This window comes from Scatophagus argus, chromosome 14 (genome assembly GCF_020382885.2).
Source record: "Scatophagus argus isolate fScaArg1 chromosome 14, fScaArg1.pri, whole genome shotgun sequence".
Lineage (NCBI taxonomy): Eukaryota > Metazoa > Chordata > Actinopteri > Scatophagidae > Scatophagus > Scatophagus argus.
The window spans coordinates 19,010,552-19,035,280 of NC_058506.1; the positions used below are offsets into that span (position 1 = coordinate 19,010,552).

The 24,729-nt window shown below is 42.2% G+C and overlaps 2 protein-coding genes across 2 annotated transcripts in view; one reads left to right on the top strand and one right to left on the bottom strand.

Annotated features, from left to right (window-relative positions):
* wwc1 (WW and C2 domain containing 1) overlaps positions 1-8,179 on the bottom strand; it is a 37,955-nt gene extending 29,776 nt beyond the window's left edge. Inside the window, exon 1 of the mRNA XM_046409755.1 lies at positions 7,126-8,179. Coding sequence (XP_046265711.1) covers positions 7,126-7,244 — 119 coding nt within the window. The 5' untranslated portion in view covers positions 7,245-8,179. The remainder of the gene's footprint in view (positions 1-7,125) is intronic.
* Positions 8,180-10,619: 2,440 nt separating this feature from the next.
* On the top strand, positions 10,620-24,074 carry arl10 (ADP-ribosylation factor-like 10). Its single transcript, XM_046410873.1, has 4 exons — positions 10,620-10,986; positions 15,606-15,789; positions 19,851-20,026; positions 22,097-24,074. Exons 1-4 carry the CDS (start codon positions 10,849-10,851, stop codon positions 22,268-22,270), a joined length of 672 nt encoding a protein of 223 aa, XP_046266829.1. The 5' UTR covers positions 10,620-10,848; the 3' UTR covers positions 22,271-24,074.
* Positions 24,075-24,729: the final 655 nt, after the last annotated feature.

Here is a 24,729-nt window from a genome sequence, read left to right on the forward strand (position 1 = left end):
GTTAAAAGGCTGCAACCACATTCTGGCTCAAAGCCCGAAAATGAAAAATACGGTTTTGTACTGGGTATTAAAACTCAAAAAGCATATCAACACTGCTCTCATACAAGTGATCAGACACATCATGGCCGTGAGGTCTGTTCAAATCCCCATCGATGGTAAAACCAGCTCTCACTGACTGTATGATGAGGGACAGAAATCGGCAAACTAAAGATCGAGACTCTTTGGCTTTTCTCCTCTGCTGCCTCTTGTGTTTCGTGACTGCGGCTAAATACAAACACAGAGCGGCGGCTCGCTGCTGAAGAGAGAAACTGAACTGGGTCCTTTTTCAGCTGATGAATAATGAAAGGGGCTCAGCAAAGACCCCCTCAGCTCCGCTCTAAATTTAGCCCAGGAAGACAGGGATGCTTCTGCCAAGTGTTGATCCCAGAAAAAGCTGTCTGGTTGGCTTGCTGCGTATCCCCATCCCATTATTTGATTCCTCTCTCTCTCTCTCTCACTAAACTAAATCCCGCTCACTAATCGCCGGGCCGAGGGGAGTCGCTGACCTAAACTCGTCGCTCACCGTCATAGCTTTCCTCCGAGCGAAGAACCAGCTGGCAGCGGCGGCCCAGCCTCCATGTCGCTGTCAGTCATTCAGTAACCAATTGTAGTGCTTCTTCTACCTCAGTGCTCCAACTGCTAACACGGTACCTTCTATCAAAGTATTAATTCATAAATACCTTGACAATACCACAACAATAAGGCTGAAATGGTTTGTTCTAGCTCTTGTTGACTCATGGGGTTTGATAAAACTGGCTGAACTAGCAACCCTGCAATTAGTGGACAAAGTGCTCTACCTCCTGGGCCACAGTTGAACCAATCTTCTCGGCTAAATATTCTAACACTGCTGCACTGAGATGAGCGAGTACCGCTAGAGATAAGGTACTTTTTAAAAAGCATCATCTGAGTAAAATGAATCACCTGTATCCCTTATGAAGGAAAATCCTCACCATAATCAGTTCTCTTACCCTCAATGATCAAAAATATTGACCTTAAGCTCAATCTGAGGCTGTTCTCTCAATAATTTTTAAAAATGCCAAATATAACAACTTCTAATCAACTCATATCAATTTCAGGCAATGACGGGTTAGTCCCACACAGTCCTGGCTTCAGTCCCGCCCATTCTGAGTACAGATAAGGATGCAGATACTTTGGTTGGTTGAACAGATAGAGACGATGATGTTCTCACTCATCTCTCGTCTCCACACTGTTTAACCCTTTAACTTACTGCAGTGTCATCATCTGACACACACCATGACTGACCATGGAAAAGGCAGTTGAGGATAATTTGTCATTATGGCCTATTTTAAGAAATTCTCTTGACTTCACCTTCTGTTTATGCCTATGGTGAGTTCACACAGTTTATCCTCAGCTGTTTTCTTTTTGCAATCTAAACTCCAAAATACTGGAGGTGTTGGTGCAATTGCTTTTATAACCGTCTCATTTGAAGCTCCTATCTCTGACACCAGATTGGCATCAGGTTGCTTGAATGGACCAGCTTGTTGACACATGGGTCGCTTGTCATCCACGCTGCTTGTTGACAGGTCCAAAGGTTTTTATGGCAGGTTAGTCAAGTGTAACTCATGAAAATGTTCATCACATTGGCTGCTTAATGTTGTGCTGTGCTGAGGGTAAATAAAAATATCTGCAGTGAAGTTTTATTTTCTCTCAACACGTAGTTTTCTACTGCAAATTAGCCACATTTATGAGCCACTTAGTAATTTTAAAACTGATCTTTATCCACTGATGTCCAGACCCTGTGTCACATGATGGTGTTTTTAAAACATTTACCTTAAACTCTGCGAGGAAAACTGACTTCTTGCGATGTTTTTTTGGCAAAGTGATCATAAGTTAATTTGCAGGATATCAGCACCGGTTCCATGTCTGCTTTTAAAACCAGATATGAGCCAAAGTCGAGTACACACACCCCCCGAGGTCTCACATACCAAGGTAAACATCCAGGCAGGGCCCAGTGCTCTAATGCAAACTGACAAAGCGTGCGGCAGAGTGCAAACACACAGGGAGGCGGGTTGCATATCTGAATGGTGAGTCAGAGAAATGTTCATTCAGAGAAGCGTATAAATTCCTCAGGAGGAGTTAGGAGGCTTAGAGCTACATTTCATAGCAGCTCAAGGTCCAACAGTAAAACAATGACACACACCTAATCTGCTTCACGCTCGCAGTGCAATCCATCATGCTCTACTGACAAAACAAGCGAGCAAAATGTTTTTATGATAAGTATAAATGTAAAAATAAACAATCATTAAAAAGACAAACTGGCTGCTTCAGTCCTCCCGCACATTACCTCGACTGGCACGTTATCTCGCAGATAACATTCCTTTAACCTGACGACATGCATTCAATGCGTCAGTGCAAAGGTGGATAGATGATACAGCACTTTATGAGGGCTACACAGGCAGCACAGCCTCTGCGTTACAAAAGCTAGTATTACTGCCACATGGTTGTATTTACATCCACGTCTCTCCAGACTCACAGTAGTGACTGTCACAGTGCCTTGTGAATCACCTGAAGCTCAGTATCATCCAAACCAATGAGCCTGAGGTGGACTACAAGTACTACTATTTCAAATATGGATGCTGCTGCAGAGAAGCTACAGATGGTAAAACATGGAGGCTTCGCACACACATCTCTTCACACACCCAGCAACACAGAAGATCTATACAATGAGCACAGTTCCAAGGTGGGCACACAAGATTAGTGTCACCAGTTCAGTTACTGAGCACATGTGAAATATCTTGATGTAAAATTTCATCACTTTATCATTTTATCCTGTTAGACATTTGTGTGAAATATCTGTCATGATGCTAAAAACATGTTTTGTGAGGTCAATTCATTTTTGAGCCCAAATAGGCATTTAAGCTAGATATCACATTCATGAGATTGAGTCAGCTGGATGGATGAACAAATAAAAGCATAAAGGATAATTATTTTTCCCCCAACCCACACAAAAACACACATTTTATCTAAGATATGTTTAGAAAAACAGGAAAAGAAAAGGAAAGATTTCATGCAAACAGCACTACAACCTGGATGTCCTGTGTGTGTGTATGGGTCTCTGAGGACCTCGGGCAGGACGAGGTTAAAAGACACACACCCACAAAGCTGTCAGTGTGAAAATGAGGCTTGTTGTCTTTCTTCATTCCTAATATGTGGACTATAATGGGAAGGTTCTCACATGACTGCAGCAGTAAATTCAAAGCAGACAGGCGCTCAGTTTCTGCTTCCTTCTCATCAGTCAAACTTAGACACATCGGAAGAGAATCAAAGCTGTGAGCCTTCGCGCCCTCATGCAACATGTCCATAGGTAACAGCTTGGTGTGACTGCCAAAAATATAAATGTTTCAGAGGCTGAACAGGCAGAAAATGTGCGAAATGTGTTTTCCATAAGTTCACTGGACAGTGGAGAGATGTTGGAATAACAGGAGAAAAAAAAAAAATCAGACAGGATTCATCTCTCAGCTGTTTCTGGATGGCCTGATTCACCTGTAAGTCTAGTTTTTAACAGTTTTGACTCACCAGTCAATGTGACTGGCAGATTAAAATCTCTTTTTGATTGACTTTATATTTGAAAACACTGCAGTGAAACAAATTAAAATCAGTCATTCAAAGAAAGCGAAGTAGATTTCAGCGTTTATGAGGTGCACCTAAAAGCACAACGAAGCTCAGTCCCTGTGTGTGTGTGTGTGTGTGTGTGTGTGTGTGTGTGTGTGTGTTGTGTGTTTACTGACATTACATTACATTAAGTGATTAAGTGTTTCTGTGCTAGTTCAGAGGGTATGGATCCAAACCGCTCAATGAAAGGACAAGAGGAAGAACATTCACCTGCTGAGAAGTGTTTATTTTCACACAGACACACAATGTGAAAATGTGCTGCTGCCCGACTACACACTGCAGCACATATTCAGGTGCATCGCTGCTGCTGCTGTGAGCTGCCACACGTACAGAACGCTCGAACGCGGTTGGTTACGCATTAAAATGAACGACGCAGCAGCAGCGGCGTGAGAGGCCGACTCTGTTCACGTCCTCGTTAACAGTTTGTGGGGCCTCGCGCTGCACTTTGACCCCGCGCACTCTGGCAAGCAGTGAAAGGGATTTCACATGAATCGGGCCTTTGGCTGGTGAGTCTAGACGCCGCTCGGTCCTTCACGTCATGTGTTACAGGAATTAGTGCATTTCTCTTCTTTTGTGCTCCCTCTAAGCGTCCTGACGTAAAGCAACCAAAGAAGTTTTGCTAAAAGTCTTCAGTCCACCTGTTGCCTTTCAGACTCGCCGACATCTGCACCAATTTCACTTTGTTGGCCCGTTGTTGTACTGACGCATACTCACACTTAAATTCCACAGCCGTCGCGCCGTTCTTGATGAAACTAAACAGGGGGCAGCTGCCATCCAAAACATGAGGCCCTGAACTGGATGTGCCAGTGGAAAACAAAACAAGTGGGTGACACCTGAACAGATCAGTGACTGGACTGAAGGATAACAAGTCAGCCATCACGGCAGCACAAGAGCATAACTTTAAGAACTGTTCAGCAGACTCACAGGCCTGCTGCCTTTTTCTGAAGATGAATTACAAGAAAGCTCTGCTGTGCGTGCTGTCGACTGTATAACGGCCGTGACTCCTCCCATGTATTGGCTGTGTGCTCTGGATAACAGCATCAACTACATACATAAAATCTGTAATGTAGAGAAACAAGCCAATCTAATGCAGTAAGAAAAGAGTTTGTGTGCTCTCTCACAAAAAAAACGCCTCACTGAAAAGAAAAGAAGAAAAAAAAAAAACAACAACCGTTAAGCCTCCTGAATTCCAGACGTAAGCCATTAAAAGGATTTGGTCTCAAAGTCCGAGGGGTCTTAAGTAACGCGTAAAGATGAAGATCTGCCCTCCCCTACACACTGTGGTTTCGTACAAGGGGGCTGTGTCGTGCAGGCCTGCATGCTTGGCACTCTAAGCCTATTACACTGATGTAAGAGAGAGGAAAAACAAAGGTAACACACACCTTCAGAAGTGATTTGTAATTACAGGAATGTAAGTAAGATAAGATAAGATTTCCTTCCCACAATGGGGAAATTCACAAATGAGCAGGATGCACCCTGGGAGAAAAGCAAGAAACAAGAAAATAAGTCAGGAACGTTTTTCTGGTTTACGCTGACATGAAATTTGTCAGGTTTGTTCCATATTTTGAAATATTTGAACATTTTAGAGAAATCTTGATCTCAATCTGTCACTTCCTCAGAACTACATTAACTGTTTGTATTAATAAAATCAAAAGCTCATATTGTTACAAAGCTTGTGTCAAACTGAAATGCTGTTTTGCTGAAAAGCTGTCATTCCCAACCAACAGCTTTCTAAGACATTAACTCAGCATAAAGACTATAAACAGCCATTTTCTTAACTAACTGATACACTGTCTTTTACACAATGCAGCATCCAAGCATTTGAAGCATTTAAAGGATGACAGGGATTTGGTCAGACTAATCTGCCAAAACAGGTTGTTTTTAAGCTGAAGACGGCAAAATCAAAAATGTCCTTAAAGTGGGGGAAAAGTCATTAAAGTGAAAATCATGCGATGTGACTGAACTTGTGGTTCACTAACTCCTAATCATGTTCACCTGAGAGCTGTAGGCTTACATTCATTTTATTATGAGGTACAACATTCTGAGCAGCCACTGACTTCCACTAAACGCCCATAAAATGTCAAAAAATTGTCAAAACTGCTCATCACAGCTTCCAAGAGCCACAAGTGTTGCTTCTTTTCTCCAACCAATGGTCCCAAACCCAAAGACTCTTCATTTACTTTCATAAATTACAAAGAAAAGCAGCAGATGCTGACATTTAACAAGCTGGAAGCTGTTTGACACTTCTGCTTGAAAAATGACTGAAGCAGTTAACTGATTATCAAAATATCTGGCAACTAACTTTGTTTTGATCTACTAATCGATTAATCGTTGATCAGGACTTCGTCTCATCACCAGTCTCACCCAAGCTGCTTCTAGTCTTTGCTACTGGTCTCAAATTCATCCAAGTTATACCTAAAACAACACAGTATCTTGTCCAAGTGTCCTGTCTGTGTGAATATCTCTGAGTTTTGGACAGGAAGCACAGCAAAGAGGCTCAGGTCAGAAAATAGAAACAAATGTGAGTGAAAGTTCAAAAAATATACAATTTAAAAGAAATTAGAGCGATGACAACAAATTAAGACAATACAACTGAACACTTCAGACTACGTGCAGGAGTTTTGTGACGCTGTTGACGGCCTGACGCCCAGCTTGTGTCCCATCTGTACATCCTGTGCAGACAGCCTGACACTGGGATGTGACGGGTCATCAGGGTTAGTGACCTTCACATTGGTTTCAGTGTTGGTAAACAAGCTGATTGTAGGTCTGAGGTGTAAAACAGGACACATCTGTCTTCACTGCGTCACTGGATTTTCTCTGTCTGTCTTATGGCCTACGACTATGACGGCAATTTATCAATCCAGTCACTTTTCACTCAGGGTCAGTGATCTGTTGCAATAAACGACGGTGAGCTGAATATTTTAGGGATTTGGACAAAATGAGTAAATGAACCAATGTGCATAACTTACGGCGTCACTCAGAGTCTGTTTGCTAACATTCAAATAAGCAGGGGAAAAAACTGTTCCATCAGTAAAGACGACACTGACGGCGGATGAAAACATCTTTCAGGTGTCTTCAGGCAAAGTGGAGTCAACTACTGTCTTCTAGACATATTTTTCTGCCTCCTTTGAGTATTTTGGACACTATGCAGGGTTTGACTCCTCCTTGCTCTGACGCAGACTCTGCTAATTGCAGTCTATGGGCCTGCTGTCCACAGGTGCAACATACTCAGAGTATTCTAAGAAATATTTGTTCAGGTTATAATTTGTATTAAGAGAAGCAACAAATGTGTGTTATGATGATGAACTGGCCACCTGACATCTCACATCTAGTCTCCCAGGTGTTGTTTTAGCAGGACAAGAGATTTTTGGATAATCTGCAGGAAGTCAAAGGTCATCCATGCATTTTCTTCATCAGTACCACAGCATCGCGCACACACACACACACTCGTACCTGTCTCTGGGGTCGATCCAGCTGGTGCACTGGTTAATGTGGTCAATGTAATAGACTTTGCCATCAAAGTCTCTGGCTTCCTCCCAACCCTCAGGTAGTGGCAACTCCTTCCTTGGCATGTCAGGCGAGTCTCCATGAAATTAAGTCCTCTCTATTCAAAATCATAACGAAGGGAAACCATCGCTTTTCTCTGTCATCATCATCAACAGCATCAGTGGTTATTCCCAAAATTCCCGGACTGGCGCGGTTTGGATAAAGCCATAATAATAATCCATAATAATCCACAGATTAACAATGAATCAAACCTCAAAGGGGAGGAGGGGGGCTGCTGATGGAAACTATCTCAGAGTATAAAAATATTCCAGTTAGCTGCACTCGTGTTCCAATTCATTTGTATGAGACCGTCGAGACATCCGTAACATAAACACAATAAAAACAAAAGCGTGTGGCTATTTGAGGCGTTTTTCCACGCGTGAGCGCATGTTTTACGACTTTTCTCAGTCGGGTTTCAAACTTTGAGGCGGCCTGGTGACAACTTTTGAGGTAAACTACAATTATCCACGGTCCACAAAACACGGACGGCTCTGTGGCTGCTGCTGCTGCTGCTGCTGGTATTTCAACGCAAACAGAGAGGCAGCCTCACGTCGAAGTCCACAAACCGCCAAATAAAACTAAAAGGGAGGGCTGTAACGCGTCCAGAGCAGCGGTAGTTTCACAGGACCAACCGTCCAAGTGGCTTCAAGAATCCTCTAAAATCCCCAAGCGGGGCTCGTTGCTCGTTCTTGCCTACAGGCCACCATGTTTAGCAGCAGTTACGATGCTAGTCGCCCGCTGCGGGGTAGCGAACAGTCTGAGCGCCGCTGAGAGAAGAAAGTAACGGCCGGATCCACAGCCGTGAAAGTCCGGTGAATCCGAGAGAAACTTGTGTGTTCTTTTGTTAAATTATCCCTTTAAATCCGGACGGGAGGGAAGCGGCAGCAGTGGCGGTCAAATCTTTCCTCAGTCCCGATGACTTCGGCCTGTCTATTGCTGTCGAGTTACAACATTCACCACGGCTTCCGGTTGGATTTTCAAAATAAAAACTCGCGATGACAAGTTCAGCCACAAAAATAAGACTTCCGGTCACAATTTCTTAAATGTCACAGTTTCAAAAGCGCGAAAGATCTCTTTGCTTAGATTATGGCTGATATTAACAGAATCAGCCAGTGTGTGTGTTATGTTGATGAACTGGAGATTTAATCCATTTCTTAATGTTTTACCGATTTTTATTTATTATTAAATCTTCATTACATTTATTTTGTGGCTGTTGTTGCTTTAGACGTTTAAACCATTTGGTTTTGTTTGATTAATCTTGCTCATATAGTCATAGGCCGATATACCTATTTATTTCAAATGACTGTTTTGTTTTATAGTCAGAAACCCACTTTCCTTCACCTTTCTGTATTAACTAACTTTCTAAGCCCACAGCGCCCTCTGGACCTCAGCGTGTTGAACTTCAGGCCAGTTTTGGAGACTTTCTCAGGCAACACTTGCTTGATTTTATTAAAACTTGAAGGGATGACTCATTTCAGGGGAACAGAAACAATTGTTCCAAGATGCCTGATTTTTATCCAAAGAGGCCCTCGTTATGGAATAAATTATGGACTTGAAAATAGTGAACGAAAAGGTTTAAGACATTATTGATCTGATCTGAACAAATCTTTCATCCTGGAATAAACTGCTGCCCATTAAACTCTGGCATGTGAGTCCTGCGCTGTGGTCATTATCAGATATGCCACCACACTTTGCATGATTATAACACCAGTGTTCTTTCATGTAAATTCAGTTAATTATGTAACCAGAAGCTCCTTTTTTGCTTATTTTCTGTGGGAGTCTGTTCCCTGTCAGCACTCAGGGATCATTTTTTGGTGAAACTTGACGAGTTGATTAGTTGGAGACAAAGCTGGTGGATCCATCTGTCAAATTTGTCAGGTTTTAATTTGAGGTGTTAAGGGAAGATTAAATGTGGTGGAAAGCCGACTTTACCTGTATTGTCTGATGTGAAATCGTCCTGCACTACAGAATACTTATGTTTCTGAACGTGGAGCAAGATACCGCTGTGTTAATCTGTAATAATAGGCCTACATCAGAATCTGTAAGTATACTTGATATTTTGATTTGTCTAAATTTGCAAAGTAACGAGTAACTAAGCCTGTAAATAGTCTAAATGTGGCGGAGTAAACAGTATTTGCAGCATATCGAGCTCTAGTGGCTCATAATTGATGACTTCTGTATGAGCCAACGCTGTGTGCTTTGACAAATGAACGATCTGAGTCAGAAACCACAGATGGTGTTTGTGGATCCGGTTAAAGACAAGAAATGCAGAGTAAAGTGGAGATGGAGCACATCAGTCTGGATGAAGACTCGGGAGACGAACGCCATCACTGAGACGTGACAGCTCAACACGCCTCAGCACTGCTGATCCACAGTCTGTTTCACATTTTGTCTGACAGCTTCACATCAAAAATATTCACATATTGAATGTGACGTTCCGCACTCACCGGCCCAGTGAGAGGGGGTGTGGGGACTTGTGTTGCCTTCAAAACCTGTCGGACACATTACACATTGGACTCTCAACGCGCCTTAGCACGTAAATATATATACATATATATGTTTGTTAATGTCGTTAAACCATAAAACCACATTTTTTATTGTGGTCTCAGGACAAAATTGCTTAGAGTTAATGTGCTGAATGTGAATGCAACACCAAGCTGTGGTGTGACCTGGAGGTTTGCATACTGGACCGTGATTGGCTCAACTAGCTGTGATGTTTACATTCTACAGTTATACAAATTTTGAGTTTAGTTGGTGGCTCGTCCATAATTAATCACTGCCAGTTGATTGTGCTTCTGGTGAGGTAATTTTGACTCATGACCTCAGTATTTCTAAAATCCCGGTGAACTCTGGTGCAGCATGCTGGAGTTGTTGACCCACAGAGAGTGGCAACAGTTTATTCAGTGCTGTTACATTTAAAATAAGTCAAAGACACTCCTTAGGAATCCTTTCTCTACTGTTGTCAGACACTCAGAGCAGCAGTCTCAGCCTGTGCCTGTGAGTGGCTAAAAAAGCTCTTTTAGAGGCCAAAACGCTGAAAGTCACAGTTGCCCCAAAGGATTATATTGCAGCAATTGCAGCCGGGTGAGGTGATCTACTGGATTAGTTCCAAAGCATTTGGTAAGTATGACTCATTTACGCACCATAATATGTAAACACAAGGGAGGGGTTTAAAAAATATTTGAATTCCTGAAAGTATGTGACTCTATTGCCACGTGACACTTGAGGCTTCCATTACACATTAAAAAGGAATTTATTACAGATAATAATGATATAACAAATGCATAAGGAGTACTTTACCAGTACTTCCACAGTATGTATTAGCGTTTATACTTAAGGACCCGAATACTCCTTCCACAACTGTATTGCTGTGGCAGGTGAATGAAGCCTCGTTGCCACGGGAGTGCGGGAGTTTACAAGCAGCACTTGAATGCATCATCTTTTTTTCTTTTCCTCTCTTGCGTGTCTCGAAACAAAAACAAGCGGAGACAGCTCGGTCACATGTAGAGCGAGCGGTGGCAGCTGGAGAAGAAGAAGAAGAGGAAGAAGCAGGAAGCGGCAGTCAGTCTCAGCGCTGCCGGTGTCCAGCAGTGACCCCCTTTCCTCCCTCCAGGTTCTCTGGGTCCACATATGGTTCTCCTCCGGCACATCTCCATCGCCCTGACCGCCGCCGTGGCTGCCCTGGGCTCCGCTCTTTTCATCGCCTTGAACTTCTTCTACAAGAGGCGAATATGGTCACCACAAGCAGAGTACTGCACGATCAAAGAGGTGAGACGATATATTGTCCTGCATGGATTAATACACCTGATTTCAGCCGCTACTCAGCTCGAATTTAACTTAGAGACAGATAACACACATGACTGATCTTACACCTGACAGAGGCAGAGTGAAGAAATCACTGCAGTACTGTGATGAATGTAACCGAGATGATGATGATGAAAATTTAATGATGCTTGATGAATGTTTTTGGTGAAGATGAAAAGTTGATGTAAGGAAGGTAGTGAAAAAAAATATCTGGCCTTTATAAATATAGATATTTCTTCACAATTTTTTGACATTTTATGGACGAAACTATTAATCATGAAAATAATCTTCATATGAATTGATAATGTGGGGAAATTAGAGTCTCACACCAGCAGATATATGTAATGGAATAGTGAGAGAGTAATACACAACGAACAGCTAATGGATACAATAAATAGAACACAGTAATAACAATGTCACATATGTGCAAAGGTTTGCATATATAGTGTGCATGTATAGTAATGTAAGTTAGTGTACAGTCAGTGAGGGGTGGCTGAGACTGAGATCATTACATTAGCACTTCTACAAATGCCTCAGGATGAGACAAGATATTGTCAGTGGTGTAAGAAAACACATTTGAGTATTGCAATATTTTATTTTGTGCTACTGTACTGATTTTTAATCAGGGGTTCACATGCAAAGATTTCGTGGTCGTGGTCCATTTTGTGATCTGCTTTAATCCCCGACAGCTAGATGGCAATGTCGTAATCGGTCATCACCTGACTTGTCCACTCCATCATGTGCACGTCAACACGAAGACAGGAAGAGGTCAACACGTATCGCTAGTGTAAACACAAAGAACACAGGCCAATGAAAGCGTTTACAGTATCGTAATATACTGTATTATTGTATCCCTGCTATTGTAATATCATCATCAATAAACAGCCCTAGTTGTAATCAATGAAGATAATGAGTGCGAGGATGTGAACAGGTTTATGTTGCTGGACAAGAGAATGGGAAGGTGATGAAGATGTAATGGCCTCCCAGCTAAACCGATGTGTATTTTAATCTCATGTATTTGAGGCAGTGTAAGTGTCTCTTGCAGATGGCCGACTGAGGGTCTTCGTAAATGATTCTTCAATGGAGGACTTGCAGCTGCAGCCTGATTCTCTTAATAAAACCTATTTGCATGTCTCTAATCTTGTTTCCTAGATTCAATCAGCGGCACCAGCCTGTAATAAGCTTAGCCTGCTTTATCTGGCTCAGCTTGTCTTTAGAGGATAATGTTGTCTGTGTCTGCCAGCGGCTTGCTGCAGTGGGGATGTAAATGTTTTCATCCCCAGGAGCCAAAGTATACCAGGATGTATTGTCACCACGTTTGTTTGGCTTCAGAGAGGAAGGGAGTTGACTAACAGCTTGTTTTTGACCTCAGGGAATTTCAGAAGGTAGTGAGGCTGCACATGCTCATTCACATTGCGACAAGCAATCATCTGCGAAAGCAGAAAAAGACCCAGCTGCTGGACAAACTGTGCAAGCAGCCGCAGGCCAACCTGTCTCGATGTACCTACCGTGTCTGCATCCGTATGGATTTTTGGTGTCATTTTTTCATTTCTGCAGACACTTGCACAAATGTAGAGGACTACACCTCAAGAGCAGCTACAGTAGAGTTCAAACTGAGATCTTTTCCTCATTTCAAACAACATTTTTCATATTTTATTTTAGCAATAGCCAGTAAGTGTCTTTGGATTAACTCTTCATATTGCAGTTTTTATTCTCAGGGAAAGAGCAGAAGCTAGATATATGATGTGTATCTGTTGTTTTGTCTGTCATCTTTTAGCTTAATCGATCATGAGACAGCGTGCACCATGGTTTGGGGACTTACTACCTCAACTAAACTGTTCCACTTCCAGTGGGGAGAAGAAAAACCTGATTGCTGACAGCCTTCTTCAGTTTTACATACTTCCAAAAATTTGAGGGACTTGCAGAAGACAGATTTTAAGAAAAACAGTTAAAATCAAAGCAGCTGAGGTTGAGATATGGTGACTTTAATACTTGGTGTTAGTCTCCCACAATGCAGTCATGTCTTTTTGTGAAACTTTACACTTTCTGTCTGTGATGCAGGTTCTCTGTTATTTATTTATTTATCTATCTCTCTTAATTTATGGTCTGAGCAGACAATCATGTTGGCATCGTCACGACATTACCAGGATTAGTTTCTGGGACACAAGAAACCAACTGGAAGAACTACTAACACGAACGACCAACTGGTCTCTGTTCGTCTACCGTCAAATACATCAAATGCAGCACCTCTAAAGGTCATTAGTAACGTATTGTATCTTGTTTGTTTAATCTGTACGCAAACGAGGCAAGAACAACAGTTTGCGGTTTTCAGGAGAGTTTTGTATTGGAAATATTTCTGGTGTGGAAAGACATGATAAGGTGTTAATCAGTGAGCTTAGAGGAGTTGTTCAGTGAACTATGAACCGAGTCAGTCTAGCTGTTTTCCAGGTTTTATGCTAAGCTAAGCTAAGCACATCCCGACTCCAGCTTGACCACGAGATTTGAACTGAATAGTATGCTGACTCGCTCCTGCTGCTTAAAAAATACTGTGTGTAGCAAGTTCAAGCTGGTTATGTGTGGGGGAAATGTTCATTAACTGAAGTAGAAAGAGAAAATGTAGAAGAGTGCTTCCTTTAATGCTTCCTAGTTAGAAACTCAATGTGCTGCCAACCGTCTGCTTTGCTGGAGTGTCCTTGGGCAAGATGTTAAATCCCTGTCAGACCCAGCAGATCTATTGTTTGATCTGGACTTTTTCCCTCCCTATGGAACGGAAAAACAATAGAAATCAATACAGTATCACTGCCTCTTCATGAGAAATGCCCAAACTGAGTTGAAAATCCAAAAAAAGGAGTCAGCAAAGCATTTTGAACTGACAAAGCTGGGGCAAGAGAAAAATGGTCTCGTCAAATCCGTTTATCAGCAAGAGAAAAGTCCAAGATTTCTTTAAAAAAAATGTTTGTCAAAAGCTGTAGATGGGAGTCTCCTATGTAATCGTGGAGATTTGATGAAGTATGCAAGAATTGATCACTTTGCACAAAGTCCGTACTGATACTGTGAATAGTGCATGGCTGTAACCCATGAAATGGAGTGCAGTAATTTAAGAGTAATTTTGTTTTGCATACTGATGTTTTGAGGAACAATTGCCTGCATGGCTTTTGATAGTGTTGTTAAGATGTACGCGAACTTAAGTCCAAACCAATGAAGTCGCTTAACCCCAACAGTTAGAACAATCAAATAACACTCAAAGTGGATGGGATTAACCGGTCCAGCCCTGCCCTATTCTGTGTAGTGCAGCCACTCAGATCATGTGGCAAAAAAGACAGCAGTAGAAGCTTTGCAGCCTCAGCAGCTACAGAGCTGTTTGACGCTGTCAGAGTTTGAGGTTCGTCTCCCAGCAGACTGCATAAGCTGCAGAACTAAGGCTGCAGATCTGTCAAAGCAACCATGTTTATCTGATTCTGCGTTTACCCAACAACACCAGTCAATAATTACAGCCAAAAGCATGTCAGAAAAAAATTAATTCACCACTAAAATATGTTTAATTCTTCATCATTTATTTCTACATCTTTCTGGCACATTTACAGGGTAATAGTTGTTCAGTTCAGGAATCTAATTAAAGCAGGATACTGAGGGTATATTTCTGAAAATTATCTAAACTGCACTTCGTTCATGCATCAACAAAGTGATATTAAGTGTGATATTTTTCATATGAAAGCCATAAAACTGATGCATCACAGCTCTAAAAGGGCTGATATGAATTGCTAATTAACCTCCAGAGAACCACAGCCGCACATCAGCACACGGCATGAATAAAGACTAACCTTGTGTGACTTTTAAAAGGAGATGACTGACGTGTGCAGCATCTCAGAGGGATTGTGGCGTCTCAGGTGCAAGCAGAGCCAAGCGAAGAGTTTGAATCCGGCTGCTAACCTTTACTTAGCGTCTTTCTGCAGATACAGGTGACTCAGTGGAAGACAAGCGCGTCTCAGGCTACATATGCTCTCTAAAATCTGACCTCAAATGTGCCGTAATAAAGACCAGGGTGACCATGAAGCTGTCTTTTATTAAAATATAATATCATGACTTTTACCTCTCAAAGCTTTTCATTTTCATTGGGAAGTGTCTTTTACACACCGTGGATCAAACTCCCAACTGTCCACCGCATTAAGTTCAATGATGAAGTTGAAAGATAACTTTGCTGGCTAAAAAGAGGGAAGTACAAGCTTGGTTTCATACAATAAGGGCAGCAAATTATTCTGATTACTTTTGGCCATCTGAAATGACTTGTGCAGATTGTTTTAGGTTATTCCAACCATATTGATGAACCCCAGGAACCCCATAATGGAGCCCAAAGGGTGTCTTAAATGTCCCAAAGCCATCTGTGGATTTCAGAAAGCTTGAACTGTGCCCACAGCTGGGTTTTTATTAGTTGTATTGGTAAACTTGGTAAAGGTCTTCTTCCATACAGTTGTCTCAAAGCTGAGCAAATAACCCTACTGAATTTTGAATAAATCATGTGTTCTCCTCATGTCGACATTTCTGAACATTTCTAGACTGCGATCTCTTTTGTTCTTGCCCTGCAGGAGGAAGAGGAGCGTGGGAAACGTCAGGTCCTGGTCCTCGGTCTGGACGGAGCTGGGAAGAGCAGCATGTTGCAGGGTTTGACCCCCGGAGAGTCAGCAGCTAAGATAGGCCGCTGCCGGCCTACCCGCGGCTTTAACTTCATGAGCCTCAATGCCCCCGCCTGTCAGCTCGACTTCCTAGAGAGTAAGACTCCCTTTGTTCCTCGAGTAAGGCAGGCTCTGTGTCTTTGGTCTAGAAGGCATTTATTCTTTGTCAAATAGCATGAAGTGGAGAACTGAGGAGAGTTTTTATCCCTCTCTTCAGTACAGTTGGCCTTTTGTTTCATTTAACTCACACAGCCCACCAAAAAACTTCACAGAGATGCTTAAAAAAGTCTGGAAAACCTGACTTTCATGTAGACTGAAAGAATGATGTGACAAGCAAGAGCCTCAGTGACTGTTATCAACTATGTTATGAAAATGGTGATGGTCAGAATGTAGGGTAGTTAGCATGCTAATATGGTGCGTGATATACTGGTAAAGATGGTAAGTGTGATATTTTAAAATCCAATACTGATGTTACTGTATAATACTGATTATTAATTATACATCTATTTCCATTTTTGTTTTGTCAAAGCAAATGGCTGTAATGTGCCTTAATGCTGCCATAAAACAGAAAATAGATAATGGACCTAAAGATCACAACGCTGTCGCTACTGCCGCCATGTAAAATCACTTTGTAGTAGTAAGTTTTCAACTGTGCCTTGGCTGTTGTTCAGAACTTGAACCCGATTTCAGTTGTTTGTTTCCATCTCCTCCCTAAACGCTGGCTTCATCCATCAGTGCCAACACAGAGGCAATCTCTGGCACTTTCTGTGTTATCCGTATTTGTTCAGTGACTGAGTGAAACCAAACCTGTTAGATACTGTAACTATCGCAGATATTATTGGATTTCACTCAAACAAACATGGATGGAGATCCAGTCATAAACGTCCAGAAAGGAGAGGCAGGTTGTTCCAGTCTGATTGCACTAACAGACAAATAAATAAATCCTGCTAATTAGCATGCCACTGAAAGCCACTGCACTGGGCTAAAAATAACCTAAATGACTTGGCTCTTCATTCAAACCAGTCTGAGAGTGAGACGCTCGGCTGCAGTAGGCCTCAGGATGGGTTTCTGTGGATGTGTTGGGGGGAATGTGTCACGCTCAACGGCTGATTTATTCATGATCTGAACGCAGAGATCGGTGGGCGCCTCAAATCCTTCTCTCTCCTCTGAAAGTAAGAGGAACACATGTCACCGCCCACTCAGTCAGAGTACTTCAGCGGCCTGGCACAGTAAATTTTGAGGTCTTTGTCTCGCTGACGTTGATGCAGAGGCATGTTGACAGCTCAGTGCACATCAGGAGCAGTACAGTGCACTGGCACTGACGACCTCGCCGTATGTGGTTCACTGGGGAAATAAAGCTAAAAGCCTTTAAACTCTAAATGACAAGATGCAGATCAGATCAGTCAGAGAAGCAGTTTCGTGGTTTCAGCAGCGGAGATTTGGGTTTGTGCTAAAGTGAAGTGAAAAACAGGAAGAGTTCCCTAACACGTTGATCATACTGTGTGTGGCTGTGTTCTCAGCTTTCCTCTTTGGTAAACATCCTCATGTTAGTGTAACATGTACTCATCTGCTTTCATCTGGACTTGAGAAACTCATCTCACCTCAGCATGAACGGTATTAAACATACATGTGTGACCCTGCTGCACCGTATACGCTAATTCTGCCAGCTATACAAAGTAAAACAGTATTAACTACCAGCTGAAGTTGGAGTGAATTTGCTTGCTGTGCTGGGACCTGCTCATAAATCAGGATGACAGAAAAAAACGGAGAACAAAAAGAGGGAGCTGTCAAAGACATTAGACCCAAATAATAACATAATGACCAACAGCTCAGAAAGCTGCTCTCAGCCAGGCTGAAGAGGCGAATGTCGGAGAGCTGAGCAACAGATCAGCTTCACAGCTTTTCAGCCGCAGCTACAAACATGGCTCTGTGCTCAACACTTCATCTGCACACAGTTTGTGAGAAATATGTTGTTTTTGCCTCAGGCAGATATTGAGATCACCTGTGAGATCATAAAAATACCTTTAAAGATGCCAGTCACTCCCACGTTTACAACAGGTGATAAAAAATACTGTTTGTGTTTCCGCATTAAGATGTGCTCTGAGAAACCGAGTCCAAGCCACAGTGTAACATACAAAGTTTCATGTAGGGCTAAAGGAAACACAAATGAATGGTGAAACAGGCCTAAACACAACTAAAGAATGCCACTGGGTGTGTGTCCAGGGATTCAGAATGTTCAGAGGTCAAAGTTAAATTAAGTTGGTGTAAAAACAGCTCAGAGTGTGGTCCTGTGGCTCATGTAGCTCCTCAGAGATAGCAGCCACAATCTCCCGTGAAAATATTGCAGGGCTGTGCCCTCAGGATTACAACTTAGTTCAGTGTACACACCCATCCGTATCATTCACACTTCTGTGACTTAGTGTTTGCTGTGCGTGTGTACATGTGGGTGGGTGTCTAATAAGGTGGCCTGCAGAGCGGCAGGACGAGCGTCCCGCTGCGCACCCCATGACTATAAAACACAAGCTGCCCACAGTGCTGAGCATCAGGTCCACCGTCTGTACCACATCAGGTAAACAGGTATTTATTGCTGCCACATCACATCAGCTAAAGGGACATCACTGCCCAGTTTCCTAGCAACATTCTCCATTAAGTCCAGCACTAATGAATTCTTGCTGTGCTGTGCTGAATTCGGAGGCGGGGACCGCCTGAAGTCATACTGGCTTGCGTGTGAGCAGTAATTCTTTCGGCCCCCGAGTGCCTTTGGTCATTACAGCCGCAGGTCAGTTCTTCTGCACAGCAGGATTGTGGGAAGTTGAAACTTTCAGTTATACTATGAAACTTTTCTCACCATTGAAGCTGGTCACAAATGTGTCCTGTGACAGTGTGTGGGGCAAACTGTGACGAGCTTTTTCCTGGGTTAGACTTCTACTTATGATGCCATTTTCCCTTTCGTAATCAGTCAGTCAGGTTACTCAGGCAACCATCGGTCCAGAGAGCAGGACAGATAAAAATCGGTGTAAACATGCTACGTCATCCTCCAACACCAATCAGATTCCAGATCTGACTGCTCCATCTTTAAAACATGGCCAAAGAATGACACGCAGACGCACAGTCATTTCAGTAACACTCTCTATGAAGACCACATCTATACTGCGGTATGGTGACATTCATAGTGAATTATAAAGCATTCATAATGCCTCACGACTACACTTTGTGATGCACTATGTCGACAGTCATTAAACATTATAAATGTGACTTATAATGAATCATAAATTCAAGATCTCATGGACACTCTTGACATTATGAATGCATTATAGTACACTATGAATGGTGCTATAATGCATTATAAATGTGGTCCTAATAGGAAGCATCATTGCTATGGTGCCCCAAAGCCTGAAAAGAGATACATTAGCAGTTACTAGGATGTGCATGAAACACTCCTTGAATACTGAACCTGTTCCGCCAAAAACCAAGAACAGAAATCCTGAACCTGTGAAAAGAAAAAGCTGCACAGATACATTTTGCTCAGAGTCACGCTGACATGCCCCCTCTGGAGCCAGTAAGATGGAAAAAATGAATCAGACCAATTTCCCCAGCAGAGAAACTTAGATATAAATAATAGTTAAGTGCCGTCTTAGCCTATTTCATCTCTCACTGAAGACTGGATCTGTGAATTCAATCCGTCCGCTGCATGTCTGAATTTAATCTGTGGCCAATTTATTTAAGAGAGGAACAGCAGATCTAATTCTACCAACCGATCTGCCCATTTACTCCTTCAACATCAGATTCTTCTTTTACTGTGCCCTAAAGGATACTGACAGAAAACATCTGCCACACTGAGATGCCCTTGAGCAAGGCAGAGCTGTGTGGCCACTTTTATTTTGCAGTGACAGTTTTTGACTTTTTATAGATCAAAAAAACAGTAGTACATCACATCCTGTTTATCCCTGAATGCACTGGTGTGTCTGCTAGTCGACTGAAATCACATTTTGGTCATTAATAAACCCTTACCCCGCCCCACACAGTTCAGATCCTCTGCTGGACTTGTCATATGATCTGTGTTCAGAGTTGTGAATTTTTCTTTTTTACTTATTTCTCTCCACAGAAATGTCCCTGTTGGTTGAAAAACTCTGAATGTTTGTGTTTTGTCTGTTGCAGTCGGTGGAGGGGAGGACTTGCGGCGGTACTGGTCCGACTACCTGAGGAGGACTCACGTTCTGGTGTATGTGGTGGACTCGTCTGACAGGAGCCGCTTGCCACTGGCTAAGGCTGAGCTGCACCGCCTGCTGAGGGTGGAGCCCCAGCTGCCTGTCGTCGTCCTGGGAAACAAACAGGTAAACCACTAGTCCCCTCTGCCTCTGCTTAAAGGACCATAAATCAAAATCAAGCCCGAGAAATTTTCTGGGCAGCCATTGGTTTCCATTCTGTACAAAATTCAAACAATTAACGTGGAAAAGTTCCTCAAATGTCTGCTTGAGGCTGGCCTGACCTGCGGTCAGACTAAACAGATGAACACTGATGTTTTCTTTACACTCTTCCTTTGAATGTATTAAAGCACAATATTGGTGAAAGCTGAAAACAGTAACAGGACTAAACCTCAATATTCACGTGTTCTTTAACAAGTGAACCCCCCCCAAAACCATCTCAGTCTGCTGGTATTCTTGAAATTTTCACCAAAAGAGCTGATGTGTTGGCGCGAGCAGACCTCTTCCTTTCTCCTCCTCAGCTCATATTTCTCCAACCTGTTTGACTGTTGTCGAATTATACATGACCCTTCGAGGGAAGCCGGAAGATTTGTCACATCTGCTGTCAGAGCCCTGCAGCTTTCATCCTCTCAGCACTTTATTAACAGGAGAGAAAGCTGATATAACACTCAGAACATCCACAAAGTCATGCCAAAATAGTATGTACAACAGGTGTAGTCCAGTTGGATTTCTGCAGTGTATCTGCAACAGGAGGCATTTTGAAACCTTTTTCCTGACTTCCATCTTCAAAACGAATAAGTAAACTTCATCAGCACATCAAACAGAATACCTGTTACGTATATCAAAGACAGCCGTGCCTTTTTAAACCTCGACCCCTGATGTGAACAGGGCTACAAAAATCAGATTTTCTTTCAGGTTACACAGGTAAGCTTTGATGTTACACATCAAAATGTTCAGCATAAATGCAGCGCCTTTCCCAGCAAGCGTGTCTGCGGTGATTTGCAAGTCAAAGGACATGCAGGCGCTGAAGATTAAAAGTGGGCTCAGTTTGGTTCACTAATGGATGTTAATTAGTTATGTTACGTAATGTTATGTAATAATCATTGTTTTGACAACAGTTAAATGTTTTAGCATGTAGTTAAAACATGAAAATACTGTTATTTAAATAATATACTAAAAAGCATTAAAAAATTAACTTATGTAATCTAATTTTTTGACACGCAAATGACCAAATCAGCTCGTGTTTGTTATGTCACATGCTGAAAGTGGCATAACAAACACGACTGAAATGTAAGAAAGCTTATAAAAATGTGCTTTGCTTTGGAAAATAGTCAGAATGACTTTAGTCTTTAATATTATCAAAGTGCCTTCAAACTCCCAAAGCTGCAGCCTAAACCTTTGACATGTTGCACACATGGCACAGGTGTAATAAAAGGAATAATGACTTCAGTGGGAGGAGCTCTTTATGACAGCGATACGGGCTCTCACCCACCACCACTTTGTTCTCTGCCTCAGCGTTCGCTCCGTTCAAACAGCACAAAGGATGTTTCCAGCAGAACCTGTGAGTTGGAAACGAAGTGGTGGTGCAAGGAAACGAGGCGGACATCTATAGACTCTTGCGTAGGAGGGTGGCGTTGGATTCACTGTGTTCACACGCACAAGTTTTGATCAAAAATGAGACAGCCAAGAAAGTATGACACGTAGTTATTTGTAATGACACATCGTGAAGTATTATGTAAGTTAATGGTGATTTTATTCCGTCTTTGGAGCTTTTTGAGGTGGATTGCATTTGTTGATGTATTATTTATACTGCAGTTAAAGAGACTTTTTCTTTGGGATAAAATAAAAAGGTAAAAATTAAATTTCAAGCTGGTGTATGAATACCTAACACTCTGATAGCTTTCTTCTGTGAGGAGGGTTGTTTTCAGCTTGTATTAACAAAAGTGGTCACTGATTCCAATGGTAACCCAGTTTTTGTACTCACTATTTTTTTAAAAGCTGTATTTTACCAGGAAAGACTAAATGTACTTTTTCTGTTTGGTGCTAGTTTGAGGTTAATTGGTTAATTAATAAGGTTAATTAAGGAACATTGTCAGTTGTACTGAAAAACAGTGGCTGGCACACTTAATGATATTGGTTATTGTCCTTGAAAGCAAAAAGTCATTTCTTGTCAGTTTAACCGGTTTTCGCTCCTCACAGGATAAGCCCAACGCTGTGAGTGTGTCGGAGCTGCATGAGGCCTTGTCTCTGGGCTCCGTGACTGAGGACAGGAAACTGTTCCTCTTGGCTGCCCAGCTGGGATCTGATGGAGCGCTGAAGAGCTCCCGCCGGGACCTGGACACCTTCCAGGACCTCCTGCTCCAGCTCGTCTGATCTCACCTCCCCCCGCACAGCAGACGAGTAGGAGAAAGGGATGGCTTAAAGCAGTCTTCCTCCCCCTCTTCCTTGTTTAAGCTCTGGCTTATTTGAGACAGAAGAAGAGGGGATGACGAAGACTGCAGGATCTGAAGAAGAGAAATAACTGAATGAGACTGAGACGATGCCAAGCCAAGATGGAGCACGAAGCCTTGCGGTACCTCCTCGTCTTCCTCCTCCTCCTCCCTTCTCAAACTACGTCAGTTCAGCTGATTTTAGAAAAACTGGCTCATCTCATGTTACACTTTTCCTCGTCTTACTCACTGGAGGAGGAGGAGGTGCAGAGCGAGGAGGATGAGGACAGAAGGTGGGACAGAAGGATGAAGGTTTGTTCATCACAGACTCAGATGAGTCCACAGTGTGTGTCCCTCCTGTCAGTGATTCAGACGTTGGACTACTCTTAATGTCAACCTGTGACTGGTTTATTTCAGCATGTACATTACACTGTATATAAACGTGAATGTTTGTAGGTGCGTACAGATGTCATCTTGCTTGCTGTTTACCTAAAATCTTTTGTGTTTGTTGAGAAGTCAGCAGAGCAGAACGGGTAAAATTCAGGGTTGCCAGGTTGGAGCCGCCCCGGGGGACTAAAACTGCACCAGCTCGATGAATTCATCGACTCAGTTCGGAAAATACTTGCTGACTCCTTCACAGAGGCTTTCCTGAGATCTTGGAGAAATTTGTAAGGGAATTTAAAGGGATCCCCTGACATTTTGAAAATCAGTGTGTTGTTTTCTTGTCACGACTCTGTTAAAGTTTTGAGACATGACTTTGACTTTCTTCAAGACAGCTTGAGAGCCTCTTCATTTGAAACCGATTCCTCTTTCTCGATGTGCTTAGTCCTGACAACGTTGTGCAGACTACAGCCAACCACACATCACTCCACATTGTCATTTCCCAGTATCAGCCAAACATCAATCATTAAACCTGGAGTTTCAGATGACATTGACACTTTAAACAGAACTACGCACACGCACGGTCATACAAGGTCACAATGTTCATTAACAAGTAACCTCCCATCAGGGAAAGCAAGAGGACAGAGTATCTTATTTAATAGGATCGGATTTCAGTTCTACTCATCAGCCTCTGTTTATTAAAGGATTTGTGATCAATGCTCCCAGCCCTTTTAGGCCCACACACTCCCAGTCTTCTCTGATCTGTAGTCAGGTCGCTGTGTAGAAGATACTTAGACAAAGACTGCTATCCAGTAAAACACACGTTCTTGAATGTATAAGTAGAGATGTGAAGCTTCTTGTACAGATCAACCAGAATTAGCTAGATTCAGATATTTGATGCTGAATGTGTGCAGCAGTGTTTGCTCGTGACGCACAATTTTTTAATGAATGTGACATTTTATTCCTTTCGATGTGCAGTGACTGCAGAAATGTTTTCACAGTTTAGTGGATTGCTGTATGTACGCTGGTTTTATAACTAATGACTGCTTGTCATTGTTGTCTTCATGTGTTATCTAAATGCAACTGTTAGATATGAATTCACGCATGTCTTTATGTTTTGTTCTCTTTTAAGATGTAATTTATGTGTCAGCTGCAGTTTCTTAACCAACAAGTGCCCATTGAGTTATTTAGTCTCAGTGGGAACACCATCAATTTTACATATCAATGTAGCTGTCACTGTAGGAATAGCTAACAGTGTTGATGTGCTGTTAATGTTCCCTATCATATCCCTTTTAGAGGCTTTGAGGTCCTTGAACTGCAGTGTCTTTTGGTAGACTTTGTAAAATAAATCCATAATGATAAATCCATCGCTGAATCTCTCCTGTGATTATTTATCCATTTTGCTGAGTTGAAAACAGTTATTGTATATACAAAGAAGGATGACCGGCATCCAATTCCTCTTGTCTTTTGGAAAAAATTGAGTTTAAGGTTTGGACCAAACCCCATCTGCTAACATGGAGGGGGCGGGGCTTATGACATATACTGCAGCCAGCCACCAGGGGGCCATCGAAATGTTTATTTTACAATCTTTGATTATTGTTTGTTAAACGTTGTTAAACGTCCACTGTCAATTCTACAATGCCTTGGGTGTAGTCAGTCAACCAATAAGAGGCTGCATGTCTGACTTGTTGACCAATCAGAGGCTGCTTTCCCACGTGGGCATGCATGACAGCTCTGACCTCAAATACACTGCAAAACATGCACAAATCTCCGACTGAAGTTGTACTGGAGATCCATTCTGGGAAATGTTGGTGCCAAATTCAATTCAATTCAAATTTTGTTTTTTTTTTTAATCAATTATGAATATCAAAGTGATAAATGTGTTTCTCCGAAAACTGAAACCAGAATTTAATGTTAATTTAATATTGTTAAGGATAGGATCTTTCATGCATAGGAGACCATAGGAGTACAACTGGAAACATGCCAGCAGTTTTGTATTCATCCTGTGTACATAAACAAGCT

What these genes read in the sequence shown, in the direction of transcription:
- arl10 (XM_046410873.1), top strand. Translation starts at nt 10,849, where the DNA reads ATGGTTCTCCTCCGGCACATCTCCATCGCCCTGACCGCCGCCGTGGCT. An exon ending in AGTACTGCACGATCAAAGAG is followed by an intron (nt 10,987 to 15,605) that starts GTGAGACGATAT and finishes CTTGCCCTGCAG; the next exon opens with GAGGAAGAGGAGCGTGGGAA. An exon ending in TCAGCTCGACTTCCTAGAGA is followed by an intron (nt 15,790 to 19,850) that starts GTAAGACTCCCT and finishes TGTCTGTTGCAG; the next exon opens with TCGGTGGAGGGGAGGACTTG.